Source organism: Dromaius novaehollandiae, chromosome Z (assembly GCF_036370855.1).
Source record: "Dromaius novaehollandiae isolate bDroNov1 chromosome Z, bDroNov1.hap1, whole genome shotgun sequence".
In the NCBI taxonomy this organism is placed as follows: domain Eukaryota; kingdom Metazoa; phylum Chordata; class Aves; order Casuariiformes; family Dromaiidae; genus Dromaius; species Dromaius novaehollandiae.
In genome coordinates, this window is record NC_088132.1 from 59,555,933 (window position 1) to 59,570,866 (window position 14,934).

Consider the following 14,934-nt stretch of genomic DNA (forward strand, 5'->3'; position numbering starts at 1 on the left):
GAAATAATTGACTGCAGGAATGAAGAAAGATTGGAGAAGGAGCCTCCCTCATTTAAGATTTAAAATAAAAACAACTACAAGGCGTGGGGAAAAGAAAATCAGCCACATTGGTTTGAAATAATTACCTAAATAAGCATGAACTTGCAAGTGCCATAAACCCTATAAGAGCATGGGTAGGCAATAACAGCTATGTGGAAGTCAATAGAGTGATGCACCCAAGATAAGAGGGCAAACAGCGGGGCACCGTTTGAGCACAGTGAGGAAAACTGCCTATTCCTTGAGCAGCGAAGGGCAGTTCCCACCATGACTGTCATTACCATGTGCACAATTGCTATTGCACCCAGCAGCTAAGTCAGTGGGCAGTAACCGAGATGTGGTCATTCAGGGCCGCAAGTGACAATGCAAGGGAAGCTGGACTCCCACCTCCTCTGTTTGAAGGTTGCTTTGGGTAAGTTGCAGCTTTGCAGCACCTCGCACCTCCCGGACTGCACACTCCCTCTATAGCCTCTACCCTGCTGGAAAACAAGAACCATGAGGTGTTCGTGTGGACTGGCAAATTGTCTAGCCACCCATAGCAAAGTGGGTTGACTGCAGCTGAACACCAGATGCTTACAGGACTGCTTAATAAGCAGGCTTGATACCCACAGATGCAATTTCTTTGCACTCTTGGTTTTACTAGTGGACTAGGAATACACTGTATTTTGGTAACAGAGTAAATAACCAAGAGACCCACATACAGCACTTTGACATTGTAAAAATTTATGGTCATGGTAAAAACAGAACAAAACAAAAAGAAGCCCATGTGGCTCTAATGAGTGGAAATGAGCAAAAGGGAGCTGAACAGTGCTGCAGAGCAGCCTTATGCCATGGGTCTATCTCCTGCAAGATCTTACCTGCTATGGAATTAAGATTGTCCCATCATTGATTCCTGGTCTCAACTTAGCTTTTAGTGAAACTCACAGCAAACCTATCTTGGTCAGTCTTGCCCTGGGACCAGTTGCAGACTGGCCTAGCATGTCACAAACTCTCCTTCTTCGCATTGCTTCCCCTGCTGCAATGTATCCTACTGCTCTTGTGAGCAAAATGCAGGGGGAGGAACCTGTGACTTTCTGCAGGTTTTGAAGAATAGACAGCCTTTCCCATTATCAAGTACTGCAACAGTGATAAATCTCTCAGACAATGGGTCAGTGTGGGTGAAAGCAGACCTTTCTAATGCCTTTTCTTGTTAACCTTTTCTTCCCTTCTCCCTCCCAGCTTCTCATTCCAACCCGATCTGATTTCACTTAGGACCTGGGATCTGTTCCTGGAGGCTTCAGCCTGAGTGGTAACAGCAAACTAGTGTGATGTGGGGGACATTGGACCTCTTTCTTCCCCTCCTTGCTTTTTCACATCCCAGAGGTGGTGCAATGAATCTTCCACCTTCCTCGCAGCTGCTGACCCCACACACAGAGCTTGTGACAGGCATGGGCAGCCCCAGTCCCTCCCCATTGCAGGACATGTCTCCTGCTGGGGGAGGGAAACCAGCGTGGTGGGGCTTGGCTGCAGACCAGGACGTGAGCTCTATGGCAGCATAGGCACCCCATCATCTCTGCATGGCTGGGTCTTACATATGCACAGGATTGGAGTGCTGCTGTGGAGCCGGCCGGGCACTGCCAGAGCACGCAGGCATGCACCTTGCGAACCACTGGGCCACAGAAGAGGCTCTCGCCCAGACGCCTGTCTGCACTTAGTCACATCTCGCCTTTCCGCCAGCACGAGCACCCCCAAGCTCTGCAGGCAAACCGCCCCGGGGTGCTCCCTCGCCCGCTTCAGGGACAGCACGCTCAGTGAGCTGAAGCTGCCGAAAGCTGGTGCTCAGCTGGCTCTTCCTGAGCAGCCCCCGACAACGCGGACCAGAGCGCCCATGATGACCGAAAGGCAGGCGGAGGAGAAGGGCTGTTTGGCTACCGCAGGTGGAGCCACGTGAGGACAGTGGCCAGATAGCGGGAAGAAAGCTGTGGGCTGCGTGCAGTCTGTAAACGCCCCCAGCTATGCTGAAGGGCCCAGCGCTGCCGTGAGATCAGTGCTCCAGCAAGCGCATCAAAATTCACCACCTCACAGGCACTGGCTGGCACCACATGGGATTATGGAGCATTTTGCTGAATTGGGTTAACCACTAAAAACAGACTAAAATGATTAGTGAAACTGGAGGCTAAAATCAATGCATTTATTTTTAACGCAGTGTCTTGTTAGGCAACAGGATCTTTGAATGATAAAGTATGGGGTTAGGGTTTGGACAACTTGCTGCAACAGCGCAGACCAGCCAGATTTGATCTACAGCATAGCGTTTGTCAGGCTAACATAAAAAGCTGACTATTGGTCTGGCTTTTGATATGAAAAAGACACTATGAACGGTTCCTACTTCAATGCCAAGAATAATAGCAAGTAAGACAGGTAACCTATTTAAGTCAGTCCAGAAACTGTTTTAACTGGGAATCAAATACAATTGGGTGACTTTCTTAATGTAGTGCTAAGCTACATTAGCACAAGAGATGTGACTTTACCAATGTATAAGTACATATAAAAGCCTAAGGTATCCCAGAAATATTCTAGAAGTGGAAAAAAAAGACATTTTTAAAGCTAGCTTGGAAACATTAAACAGACCACACTTGTAGCAATTTTTTATAACATTTTTCATCTTCCTTTAGCAATATACGTATTTCTGCAACCAGCTCACCAAAAGACAGACTAGCCCTAACAACATCTATATAAAAGCTTTTGCTACAACACCCCATGATAGCAGGGGCGTTAAACAGTTCACCCCACTTCCAGCTGGAAGCCCTTCCCCAGGGGAACACATGGCAGGCTGCATGAGTTGCTCTAGAGGCAATAATCTGGTCCCAAACATCATCTTCCAGGCAGGGAAGGGAGCAGGAGGCCTACCAGTTGCTCTGTGAGCAGCAGTACAACAGAAGCAGGTATTTCCTGCACTTGCAAGATATAGGTGCAAGCACAAAAAGCTCAGTACAGTGGTAAGACAGCAGACCTGCAGTGTGTACAACCACCAACCGCTCTGCGCGGGAAGCAGGAGAGCACACAACGGTCTCAGGGCCCCACCACTGCGGCTTGGCCAGTAGGGCCCGGCACTTACATTTGCAGACTATCATTAATCTCAGGCAACGGAAGAAAAGCCAGGCATTGTGGCAAGTTTTCAGCCACTTTTGTAGAGATCTACATCCAAGGTAGGTAGCTGAGGCTTCCTTTATATGCAGTGGAGAGAGGCATGTTTTCAGGGCTCAATTCACTTGCCTATTTCAGACATTTATTTAAGGAGATGAATCGCACCTGAAGCTTGTCTTTCTCCAGTGGCCAGAGAGGGAGCTCTGGCTGACTACCTCAGGGGCAGGTATCTACACTTACTCAAATTAATCCCACTCTGAACGTCCTACCTGCCTGGTTTCAAAACGCAGGCACACAAATACGCCAGTGAACTAATGGGAAAGTCTGAGCTGTCAGGCCAGAGAGGGCATTTTCCACATAAAGGAGTTTGGTTTTGAATTCAGCTTGGATAAAATGTAAACAAGAAGAAAGCGCGTGGATCTGCAGCCACATGGGCCGTCTGGGATCACGCATGTGGCTCCAAGCAACGCTGTGATCTCTAGCCCTCTTAGCCTCTGCCACCCAGTGAACTAAGTCACTCAGGCGCTGCTTTGCTGAGCAGCTTGCGTGGTCACACAGCATGGCAGATCACTCTCCAAAACCCCCTCACGTATTAGCCTGACTGTACAACTTCAGTAGTTAATAGGGTGGGATTCCTGCCTAGTCAGAGTGCTTCTGATAATCACCAAGGGTCATGTATAATAAGACATATAGTGCAGAGAAGTACAGGTTTTACACACACACACACACACACACACACGCTGAAAGAAACAATCAGTACTTAAGAGTTATAATTAAAAGTTAAAAGCTGATATTTTAGATACGTTGAATGGTTTTGATCTTTTGTTCTAGCAGTCAGGTGTTTTTATTTCTTTTTACGGAGCCATTTTACAGATGAGAAACTCTTTCATAAGAAAAAAATCCCTAAAACCCAACATAACCTCAATTAAAAAAAATGCTACCAGAACTCCATTAAAAATCCCAAATTTTAATCTTGGAGCAATGAACTCGTTACAAAGAGATTTTAAAGATTAAGTGTACATATTCACAAAAGCAACAAACTAAGGCATATTATCCATAGCTGTGTTCAATAAATAAAAGACTTAGAAAAGCCACATGACATGATTTCATTTAAACCTTGTCAAGATATGGGCAGCAAAGATTTCAAATATTTGACTTCCTTTTACATGTACTGGACTGTCAGTTTGTTCAATTATCATGAGTATGGACTAGATCCATTTCTAATCACTAAAACAAACATTCTAGGAAGAGCATGAAGCATAAACCTTATTGTAAAGTGCTCATTAGAAACCCACCATTTTAGTCATAATTAAGAAATGTTAAAGATAATCTTATTACATTCCTTAGATATCAAGTCTAAAAGTACAGTATGTACACAATCTACAGTCTTGTCTGTATAAATAGTAAATAATTTATCTATATATCTCAAATGTGACTAGTAGCTGAAGGGAAGTTGAAAGCTATTTTGATTCAGCAGGGGGGGAATCAGAAGAGTCATCCTATACATATATCCATGGGAATTCTGTATCTCAAGTGCCGCCATTTGGGCTAATCTCCTTGACTAACTCCGACGACCCCACTCACGAAGCATCTGCCAGCACATTACCAATACAGAATTACGGTATCTCTTCTACAACAGAATTGCTTGGGTCTCTAGAACAGGCAAGACTGCTGCTAAGAGGAAATGTAATGAGACACACTAAGTCCCTTAATTAAATAGAAGAAATATGTGCTGAAATATATTACACTTGCAGAGATAAAAGAACTCTGGACCAGACTGTCAAGGAATAAAATTTTGGACATTTATTTTTTGAATGAACTTTAGCACTTATAAAAAGTAAGACAAAACTAATTAGAGGCATCTGTGACAAAGTAAAAAAGCCTACATCGGCTTTTTTTTTTTAAACAAAGTTTTAACCAGTGCATCTCAGTCCAGAGCTGCAGTATGTCTGCTAATCAAAGTCTCTTGTCTTACTGGGAACAAAGCAAACCCCTCCACCTTGCTACCAGTGTTTTCTGTGATTTAGACTCACGGTTTCGTAGCATGGAATATTATCCAGTACACAGGTTAAGCTTCTTTCACTCAGGTATCAGTGGTGATAGTGGCGTTAGTATTGTACATCACTGTACTCCCCACAGCGCACACACTTTTCAACATTTTCCTCAAAGTGCAACGTGACAAGCTTTCAAAAATACATGCACCCTTAAAATATAAGACACAATAGTGTTCATGAAGTACAATAAAAAATGTTTTACTTCCTCTCATTGCCTTTCAGTTCTCATCTGCTATGAAGGGCAACATTTCGTTCTCTTCCAGTCTTTTCCGCAGTTTTAAAACTGGACTTTGTAATTTGCAGAAAGATATATAGAAAGTGAGCACAGCCACTCACACATAGTGACATGGCTGCACTATAAAATAACACGATTACAGTAAAATCAAAAGCCATAAAGTAAAATAAAGGTGAACATTCCATAAATGGAATCTTAACTTTTGGTCAACATTTTTGCTAGCCTAAAGACAAAAATCTGCTGTACAGAAATCACTTTAACATCTGCTGCAGGAGCAAGCTTCTTGTTTAATAGTTTACTCTAGCCTCAGCTTTGTGTGTGGTAAGCCTGAACTATGCTTTTTCTTAAAAGAATAGGCAGATACGAGACTGTAAAGCTGTAGTTCTTCCCTAATTATACCCATTAGCAGATTCTTCCCTTATCAAACCATATTTACGTGAAAAAAATTGCTGCGATGTTCAGAAGAGTTGAAGGCAAACACACATGTATGGGCAACAGAAGCTGTCAAGGTGACAAACGATTCAATGGACTGCTTTCTTCTCCACCTGCAGCAAGCTTGAGTGTTGTTAGCTTTCGAGGGGGATGCTGAGGACTCTTACGAAGGTTGTCGTCCATCTGCAGAGAAATAATGAGAGCCGGATCTGGCAAACAGTAGAATACAGATTATGTCATTAGTCTATTTGTTGTGGGTCCAATCATGAATGCTGGTTTGCTTTTTTTTTTTACCCTGTTATTTCAGTCCTAGCCAAAAAAAGATGCCTTGGTTCCTTTTCACTCCCAAGTATCTGCTTGTGTTAGAGCTGCTATTCATTCCATTAGCATATGATAGCAAATCCAGGGCAAACAGGTGTGCTTCTCCCCAAATCATTTGACCAAGATAAATGAAGAAGGCAACATGGCTATCTTTTTCAAAGCGGCCGAAGTTTCGGTTTTGTAGAATAGTCAAACTCTACTAGAAAGCAGATCAGAAGTCAAATTACTAACCTCAATAGATGCTTTTGCATGCTCAGCACCTTGCAGGAGTGAATCTTTTTCAAATTGGAAACAGTCTGGAGGAGTTGGGGGAATTTAGGTGACTTAGAGATTTCAGAAAATATTTAATAAAGAGACTGTGATAAGGCTTTTTCAAACACAGGTTAAAATTAATCTCTGAATAAAAAGATTTTACATTTTCACTGTATATCAATCTAAGGCACTGTACATAGCGTGATATTTAAAAAAGAACAGTCTAGCTACTATACAATAAACAGAATCACATAAGACAGCACAGGGAGGATCTCCAGAGGTCATCTAGTCCATCCCACTTCCTCAAGGTAGGATCAGCTTTACCTAAATCATGCCTGACAAATGTCTGTGTAACCCATTCTTTAAAACTTCCACAGCCACACTTCAATGCCACAAAGAGGAGATACAATCAATACCTAATGCTACAGAAACGGTATATAATTAATCTATTTGATACACTGATCTTTTCCAAAAAGAAGTGCCATCTGTCCTTCTAGTTAGAATTTTTTGTCTCTGCATCAATAGACTAATTGTTCGCAAGCACTTTTCACATAAGTTAGAGAGCTTTTGATAGGTGCTGAGTGACAGCCTTGGAAACAAAGAATGCAAAGAAATAAAAGCTAGAGGTAGAACAAGTAGGAGAAAGAATGACTGCGGGTTAGTGACTAGAGCACTCAGCTGGAGGCAAGGGAAGCTGGGTATTAGTCTTAGCTTGCAAAACCATTTCTGGGTTTTGATCAATACCTTTGCCTTCTTTTTTGTTCGTATATGCACTTGCTGAAAGATATCAGTCTTTTTTGGTATGCACAGTTGCAAGATAATGTTCTTTTGATTGTAATAAAAATACTTCCAAAGTACAAGGCCTCATTAATCATTCCTTTCAAATTACATAATTTTCTTCCTGTATCTCTACGCAAACTAACTCATTAGAAAAGAAGCAATTAAAATAAAAATGTCCGTCGTAGAGTTGCAGTTGATAGGCGAGAATATTTGTTAACAGGAAACCACAAGGAAGCAAGAAAATTAGAAACTGAAGCAAAGGTAACCTTTTCAATCAAGTTGGATTCCTTATTTACAAGCTGTGTGAGTTTCTGCAGATTAGCATCTACTGTATCCTGTCCAGCTGGAGAATGGCCTGGAGAGTGAAGGCAGAAAGATGAAGAGTGAAAAGGTTCTTAGAAAAGCTTTCAAAACCCTTAAAAATGCATTGGAGAGAAAGTTCATACAATATTTTTATCCCCTCTAAAAAGAATGTAAGTGGAAAAGACATTCTGCACTAGAAACAAACAGAAGTACTGAGTGTGAGCCACAGCACAGAGACAGGTGTATTTTGCCAATGCCTGACAGGCTCTAAAAGTGAGGATTAAACCTGGGTTTTAATTTTCAATCATTTTTGCACAGCTTTGGAACATTTTTTACTCACACAAACTCCAGCATAAACAGAATAAAAATCTAATTCTGCCTTGGCTCACAGGTGGAAACCATCACTCCTAAACTAAACTGACTATACATGACAAAATCAGGAAAAGAAAACACAGCTTACCTGAGACAGCTAACCTAAAGTAGCAACTTAAAATATCATCACAGAAACGACACAGATTGGGAAGCTGTTTCAAATGCTCTTGTAATTGTATTCTGGGGAAGCACACTTTATAAAGTGGTGCAAGGAAACCAAACACAAAGGCATCCAAGGTAGAAGGCCTGAAAGAGTAACAGAACAAAACAGAGTGACTGAGACAAGACATTAAGACCGCTACTACATACCCATTTTCTGTCTATGTCAAAACATACTCCGGACAGAATTTAGTCAGCCCTTCTGGCATTCCATCTTTTCACATCAATCTGGTAAAAGCTTTGTGGAGAGTATCTACTGATTTCAGCACCTCTGAATTAGAGACAAGGAGGCAAGCTGAAACAATAACTTTGACATTAAAATCCAGTCATGATGTCACGTAGACTGATAAGCCACTTTAAAACACACTTCTGGCACCACAACAGCCAAGCAGACTAGTTGTATGCCAGGGGAACAGAATCCTCTCTCATGAAATGGTCCAACCTCAGTGGCTAAAGGAACAGATCCTCCTTTTGGGACCCCTTGGAGCTATGTTGTCGACAATATCTGTTTCCTGTTCTGTGTACGTACCACAGAAAGAGGACTGTTCCCAGACCTACAGCCTCTTCCCATGGAGGCAGTGGCAACACCTCAGGCTTAAAGCGTTCTTCTACGTACAAGTGCAGAAGGTGACATTCAGTGATTAGAAAAGCATTCTCTGGTGCTACACTAATTCACCAAGCACCCCACATTTTCTAAGCAGTGTAGGCAGCATCTGCCTCTCTATTAAGAAATGCAGGAGGAGGGGGAATATACCGACTGACACTGACTTCATCAGTCCAAAGATCTCATTCGTATCCTGTTCCCTCATTCAGATCTTACCTGAAATAACAGCGTGAAGCACGAACCCACTGCACAGCACCTTTTAACAGTTGGCAGGTAACAAACCCCAGTGTTCACTGTGTCATGTAGTGCCCGTTTTCCTATCCATTAAAAAAAATGTGCACTCACGTATTTCCAAAGAAAAACTCAGATGTTCCCAGTCTCTTCGACAGGAGATTTAGGCATTCCTTGGCATCCCTGTATATCTGATGAGACACAAAACTGTCTAAGAGCCATAGGTGTAGCAAGCCTAGTATGCACAGCATCATTCATTGTTTGGCAGCACGTTAACCTGTTTGAGCTCTTCTCTTTGACAGCACCAACTTACGAACCAAATTCTTCACTACAGGACACATACCTGTGCTTCCACTTCAGTGAGACTGTAGAGTGGAGGACCACCCCTGGTCAGCAAGATCCTGTTGAGAGCTTCCCTGGACATCTTTCCAGGCAGATACAAACTCAGTGGGAAGGGAATCCTTGAGGCAAACCATGGCTTTGTCACACTGCAGTAGTTCTCAGCCTCAACCCAGAATGTGTGCAGCTGTATCAACACAAGTAAGAATATGAACAAGAGCTGACTGGAATTTGAATAAGAATAGTACACTTCTCTTCAAAGTTTAATGTGGAAGATCTCTGTCACAGAAGCACCAGGAATTGTTGTAATTTAAAGCAATCAGACTCCATAATGGATTGTATTAATACTTTGAGTGTAGGCATATACAATTAAGGCCACAGCTACCTTATATCTAAATGAAAAATTTGAGATGTTACATAGACATATATACATGCATAAAATTACATACACACAGTGTTTGCATATACGTATACACACACACACACTGTGTGTATATGTACACTCACACACATTGTAAACAGAAACTATATGTAAATACTTACACACCTATAAAGTATGTAAGTTCTATTTTTCAGTGTGTCTGATACTACCCCATAAGTTCTACAGGATCAGGTTTGAACTTTTTAGAATTTTCTTTTGGAATTTTACATAAATCTTAAAATAAAAAGAAATTATGAGGTGATGAATTTGAGAGCCCTGCAGGATAGCTGAAGAGGCTAGCTTATGACACATTTGCTCAGAGTATTTTTTCCTGTACAAACTGAAGGCTGGGGATTTTTATACCTGTAATATACTTGCACTAAATTGGTGAGGACATGTGGCCATGTGCTATTTAGAACTGAAAAACAAAATTACCAGTGGCTATTTTAATTTCTCAAAAGTTCCAACAAAACAGTTATAAATGTCTTCACAGTTTGTGCACCTCACATCAGACACCATCACATATACTATATCTTACTCAAAGGTTTATCAGAAGCATCAAATGAAACAAAAAATGGCCAGAGCAAGCTGTTTTTAGCATACTGTTTAGCAAAAAGCATCTAAAAGAAAAAAAAAGTCATAGGTGCAATTTTAAAATCTGTCATAGATTCATTATTATTACCCTTCTATCACATTCTTCACCCACCCTGTTTTTTTTCTTTTCAAAAGTTGCTAGGCAATAGTTCCCAAATTCGACTAACAGAGCAAATGCACTCCAGCCAGGACGATGGTGTTACTTCAGCGTTTCTCCGATTGGGCACCTCTTGCAATACTCACTTCCAAAATTCTGCCCTCTATAAATATTTCCCGATATTTACCAGAGCAGGAAGCAGCTTCTCTTCAAGTAGCGCAATATATGCCAGCGTATCAGCTCCTTGTTTTGCAGACAATTCATAATCAGCATTGTATTTCTATGAATTAACAAATAAGAAAAATACATACTGCAAGTAGTGTTACACAGAACTTTCCAGAAAGATGATGCAACCAAAAATGCAACCAAAAATGATTTCAAACTTAACAGCTGTCAGGTAGGCAAATATTAACAATATTTTTCAGGACGGAAAGCACAGGCTCACTCGAATTTCCTTCCTTTACTTCTTCAGGCTATGTCACACTTCCTTGCATTTTACATTTCTGCTTACTCGTTCCTAGACTTTTGCACCCTTCGGTTCCCAGAATAACTCCTGTGCGTGCCTGCCGCTGCTTGCCAAGCAAGTGTCCAGTGATACAAAGGCAATTTTTCAGCACTCAGGGCTGTAGCAAACCTCTAGCAAGTCCTGGTCTTTATTTTTGGATAACAAATCAAAGTATTCCTATCTGTTACCCTTAATTAGCTTTTTTAAAGTTTTAAAATTGGGTATCAACAATATAAGAGACCAAATACACAGCAAGATTAATGCAGTTACAGCTAACTCAGCTTTTTAATTCTGACACAAGATTCTTTTAAGGTGCATAAAAACGGCTGGTAAATTTTGAGGGAGGGGAGAGGAGGTCAGTTTTATTAATTTAGAAACAGCAAAGGGTTGGTGCTGATCTTCCTTATTTTTGGATATCTGAAAAGTATGCATATCACTGTTGTACTTTAACTGAGTTTTTTTTCCCCAACATTAAAGAATCTTTAGTATTGAAATGATAGGAAACTTCTGAATTTTAAAAAGACTGTCTAAAATCCCATCTCAAATGCTCAGTTTTCATATTCTATTTTTCTCTCCCAAAAAGATTTAAAGTTTCACTAACATGCCATTCATTGGATAATCTTCTTGACTAGGCAGGAACTGAATTTCTAATATAAAAAACAGAACAGAAGGCTGGAGGACCACCTTAGAAATAAAAAGACAATGCCATGCTTTATTAGACATCTTTATACTCTGTGAAAAGAAACTGTATAGCTTTATTCTTTGTGAATAAAACATTATGAGACCTGCAAAATGCTGGCAAGACCTGACTATATAATAACATGATGTGCATCAAGAAATGCTTGCAGATGTTTTTCTGCTACAAGCTACAGAAAAACTACAGTAAGTCAAAAATAAGTTTTATGTATTATCCTTCAAAAAAAGAGTATTAGGAGACAATTACCCATTTAAACAGTCAAAACCACACTTTTCAAACTGTGATCTCCTAGGTCTGCAAAGCCATAATGACATTAAACCGTTTTAATTAAGAATGTGATGAAACTGCAGAGTGCTCAGCGAGAAAACACTCAGTTAAGGTTAGTTTGTTGTCCTGTTCAATGAACAGGGTTTTTTTTCATGTCTATTTTTGAACCTTGCACAGGACTAATAGTAAATCTTTTAAATAGCTATCTGCAATCCACCATTTTGCAATCCTTGTGCATGTCTGGAAAATATGAAAGCACTGGGTCAGAACTGAGCTCCAGGCTTTTGGAAGCCTGTGTCAATATACACAGCGGACACATATATGAACTAAGAGGCAGAAAAAACCTCAAATCTCTCGAAAGAGACCTACCTGCTTTCTTAAGAAGTTTAGTATTTTTGCTGGCTGAGAAATAACAGTGTCCTCCGATATCAAGATTGGTACCTCTCCTAAAAGGCATGAACAATACAGTCAACAGAATTTATACAGAAGACTTCTAATGTAACTGCACAATGATTGGTCACTTCATCTATCTCCCTTCTCTCCAATGCGTGCTCTGATCTTCCCAACGTGTACACATAAACTAAATTTTATTGTATTACGCCCGTAACTAACACCAATACCTAAAAAGGGCCCACATCAAATCAGACTGAAGCCGATGTCATCTAACAGACTGTTGATACTTTGAGAACCAGGCCATTTATCTGGATTTCAGATATCTACCTTAAATCAAAAATCCCAGCCCAGTCCAAACCCCCTCTCAACTCACTCACCCCTAGGCCAATCCTTTCATCCTGTTTGCTTCCTGCCCTTCTCTTCCAAATCCATTTTACCCACTTGTTTTCTCTTGCCTCACTACAACCACTGTCCAAGCTACCAGCGCAGAAGGCAGAACTCTCCTGGAACCCAAAACACCTCCCGTCCGCCAGAGGCGTCCTGGCCTGCCGCTACCGCTTAGACTGCAGGAGCAAGGACTGAAAAACCTCTGGAACAGGGGCTATCTTACACACACAGTATGTTCACAAGGTACTTGTCGCAATGAGCCTAACATGACTGTGCTGCTATGTACTATTAAAGTATCAGTTACCAGCAACATCTGTTATTTGGATTTTTGGCGGTATGGATTTTATGTATTTCGACTATCAAGAAAGACAATGGACCTCTGAGAAGTATACCTAGCTAGTTCTTGGTGTTTTCTACTAGCAGCAAACAGCACACTAAAGAGCAAGAGTCAAAGGCCCAAACTTTATGTGGACATAGTAATGCCTAAATTGATCACATGGTAAGTATAAAAAACAGAATACTTTAAACTTGCAGTGACTTTACCTCTGTGGAATACATCTAGACAAAAACTGAGATGCTGAGCAAACAGATAAGCAATAAGTACAAGTATCCAACACGAAAAAGTCCTCTCTCAATACCTTACCTATCTGACAACTAGGTTGTTAGTTACCTTTTCTAATTCAACTTCTCAAACCAAGTGCAGTAGTAAACATCCCAACTGATACAAGTTATGCTCCCTGAGACTCATTCTCAATTTCCAAATGCACCAGCCTTTTAAGTTTTGTATAATTAAAAAAATTTGATTTCCATATGCATGTCTGGTTACTATCGTTATAAATATGTAAACTGCAGAAAGCTTAAAATCTTGTTTTACTATACCACCTATTTAGACTGTTTGACAGAAATAGCTGTATACTTAGCATCACACATATGCAGTTTAATAGTGTCCTTGCGGCACTTTATTTATGTCTTCCATTATTTTATTCCCATAAATCACACTTGATCCTGTAAACTCATTTATAGATATGTCTGAAAGCAAGGAGCCCAAACTGGAGCGGGTTACTCACGAACACAAAACCAAAAGAAACTCTGAAATAACTCTGAAATTGGAACCTACATTTATAAAGTGACTGTGAGTTTAAAAAGGGGGGGGGGGGGGGGAGAGGGTACCTTTTCGAGCTCTCCAGGAGTTATTTATGGCATTCACTGTCAGTGGAGCACCAGAAAATTTGGCATAAGCCTGCAAGATTGCAGAGAAAACAAAATTTAGTGGGCGTCCGTAAGTGTGAGAGGGCCACAAGGAAGAGCAGAGCTTTGTGGCCGGCGGTGCTGATCAGACTGGAAGCGCTGCCCCGTCGCGCAGCGCGTTTCCGACCCGAGGGCGGCTGCCACCTCTCCCGCCGCGGTCGGAGGCTCCTGCTGCAACGCGCACTGGCAGCGAGCGGCGGCAGCATCGCCTCCCGCCGCCTCGCCCGACCCAGCCGACCGAGGGCCGGGCGCTCCCGGCGCCTCGCCGCGGCCGCTCCCCCCTCACCCGCGCGGCAGCCCGCGAGCGAGGTGGCCGGGGCCGCGCCGCCCCCGCGGGCCCCGCACAGGCCGCGCCCGCGCTCCCGGCGCCACGGGCGGGCGCGCCCCTCAGCGGCGGCGGCGGCGGCGGCGCCTCCCTCGGCGGGGACAGCAGCAGCGGCGGCGGCAGGCGGGCCCTGGGCGCTGTCCCTCCCGCCGCCCCCCCGGCGGGCGGCGGCCCCCCGGCCGTTACCATGACGGTGAGCGACTCCGGGTGCACGGACGGCAGCCCCCAGCCGCCGCCCCAGCAACTCAGCTCCATGGGAGCCGCCATCTTGTCCGCCGCCAGCGCCGGCCCGGGAAGCGCGCCGCGGCCGCCCTCGCATGGCGGCGCCCGAGAGCCCCGGCCCGCGCCCGGGGGGGGGCAGCGGAGCGCAGCGCGGGGGCCGCGGCCACCCCCCGGGCCGGGCCGGGCCGCCGCGCACCTGCCGCCCCCGTGCTGCGCGCTGCCGGCGCGGGGCCTTGGGCCAGAGCCGCCTGCGAGCGAGGCCGCGGTGCGCGGCGGCGGCGAGGGCGCCTGCATTTCTGCACCCCGTTTTTTTGGATTTGTTATTTCATACACAGTTACGACCTTCCACGGGAACGGAAAATCTGACTTTTGATGGAAGGTAAACAGCCGTCGTCAGTAATTTGGCTTTGAAAACAAGGAACTCTGATCATACTGTACGAGTTTTGTCTTTTGTATAAATTGTATTTTCTTTACTATAGACCTTTAAACATTTCATTTTATCATTCCTGCAGACATTCTGTAGCACTTTTAATTGTT

At 43.1% G+C, this 14,934-nt stretch overlaps 1 protein-coding gene across 4 annotated transcripts; it reads right to left on the reverse strand.

The window, feature by feature from the left end:
- Positions 1 to 4,106: 4,106 nt before the first annotated feature.
- Positions 4,107 to 14,484, reverse strand: LOC135324636 (metaxin-3-like). Of its 4 annotated transcripts, none has more exons than XM_064501281.1 (9): positions 14,362 to 14,484; positions 13,773 to 13,842; positions 12,192 to 12,268; positions 10,541 to 10,633; positions 9,246 to 9,428; positions 9,017 to 9,093; positions 7,997 to 8,154; positions 7,500 to 7,588; positions 4,107 to 6,063 (listed from the first exon to the last, which is right to left on the reverse strand). In XM_064501281.1, the coding sequence occupies exons 1-9, from the start codon at positions 14,440 to 14,442 to the stop codon at positions 5,953 to 5,955; spliced, it is 939 nt and encodes a 312-aa protein (XP_064357351.1). In that variant the 5' UTR covers positions 14,443 to 14,484; the 3' UTR covers positions 4,107 to 5,952. The 4 variants fall into 4 exon arrangements, with proteins under 4 accessions (XP_064357351.1, XP_064357352.1, XP_064357354.1 ...); XM_064501282.1 differs by having other exon boundaries at positions 4,107 to 6,089; XM_064501284.1 differs by lacking the exon at positions 7,500 to 7,588.
- Positions 14,485 to 14,934: the final 450 nt, after the last annotated feature.

Excerpts from the sequence above, each read along its gene's own strand:
- LOC135324636 (XM_064501281.1), bottom strand. The coding sequence starts at position 14,442 with ATGGCGGCTCCCATGGAGCTGAGTTGCTGGGGCGGCGGCTGGGGGCTG. Across the intron at positions 10,634-12,191 it reads TAAACTTCTTAAGAAAGCAG|AAATACAATGCTGATTATGA; the intron begins GTAGGTCTCTTT and ends GTTAATTCATAG. Across the intron at positions 7,589-7,996 it reads CTTTAGGTTAGCTGTCTCAG|GCCATTCTCCAGCTGGACAG; the intron begins GTAAGCTGTGTT and ends TTCACTCTCCAG.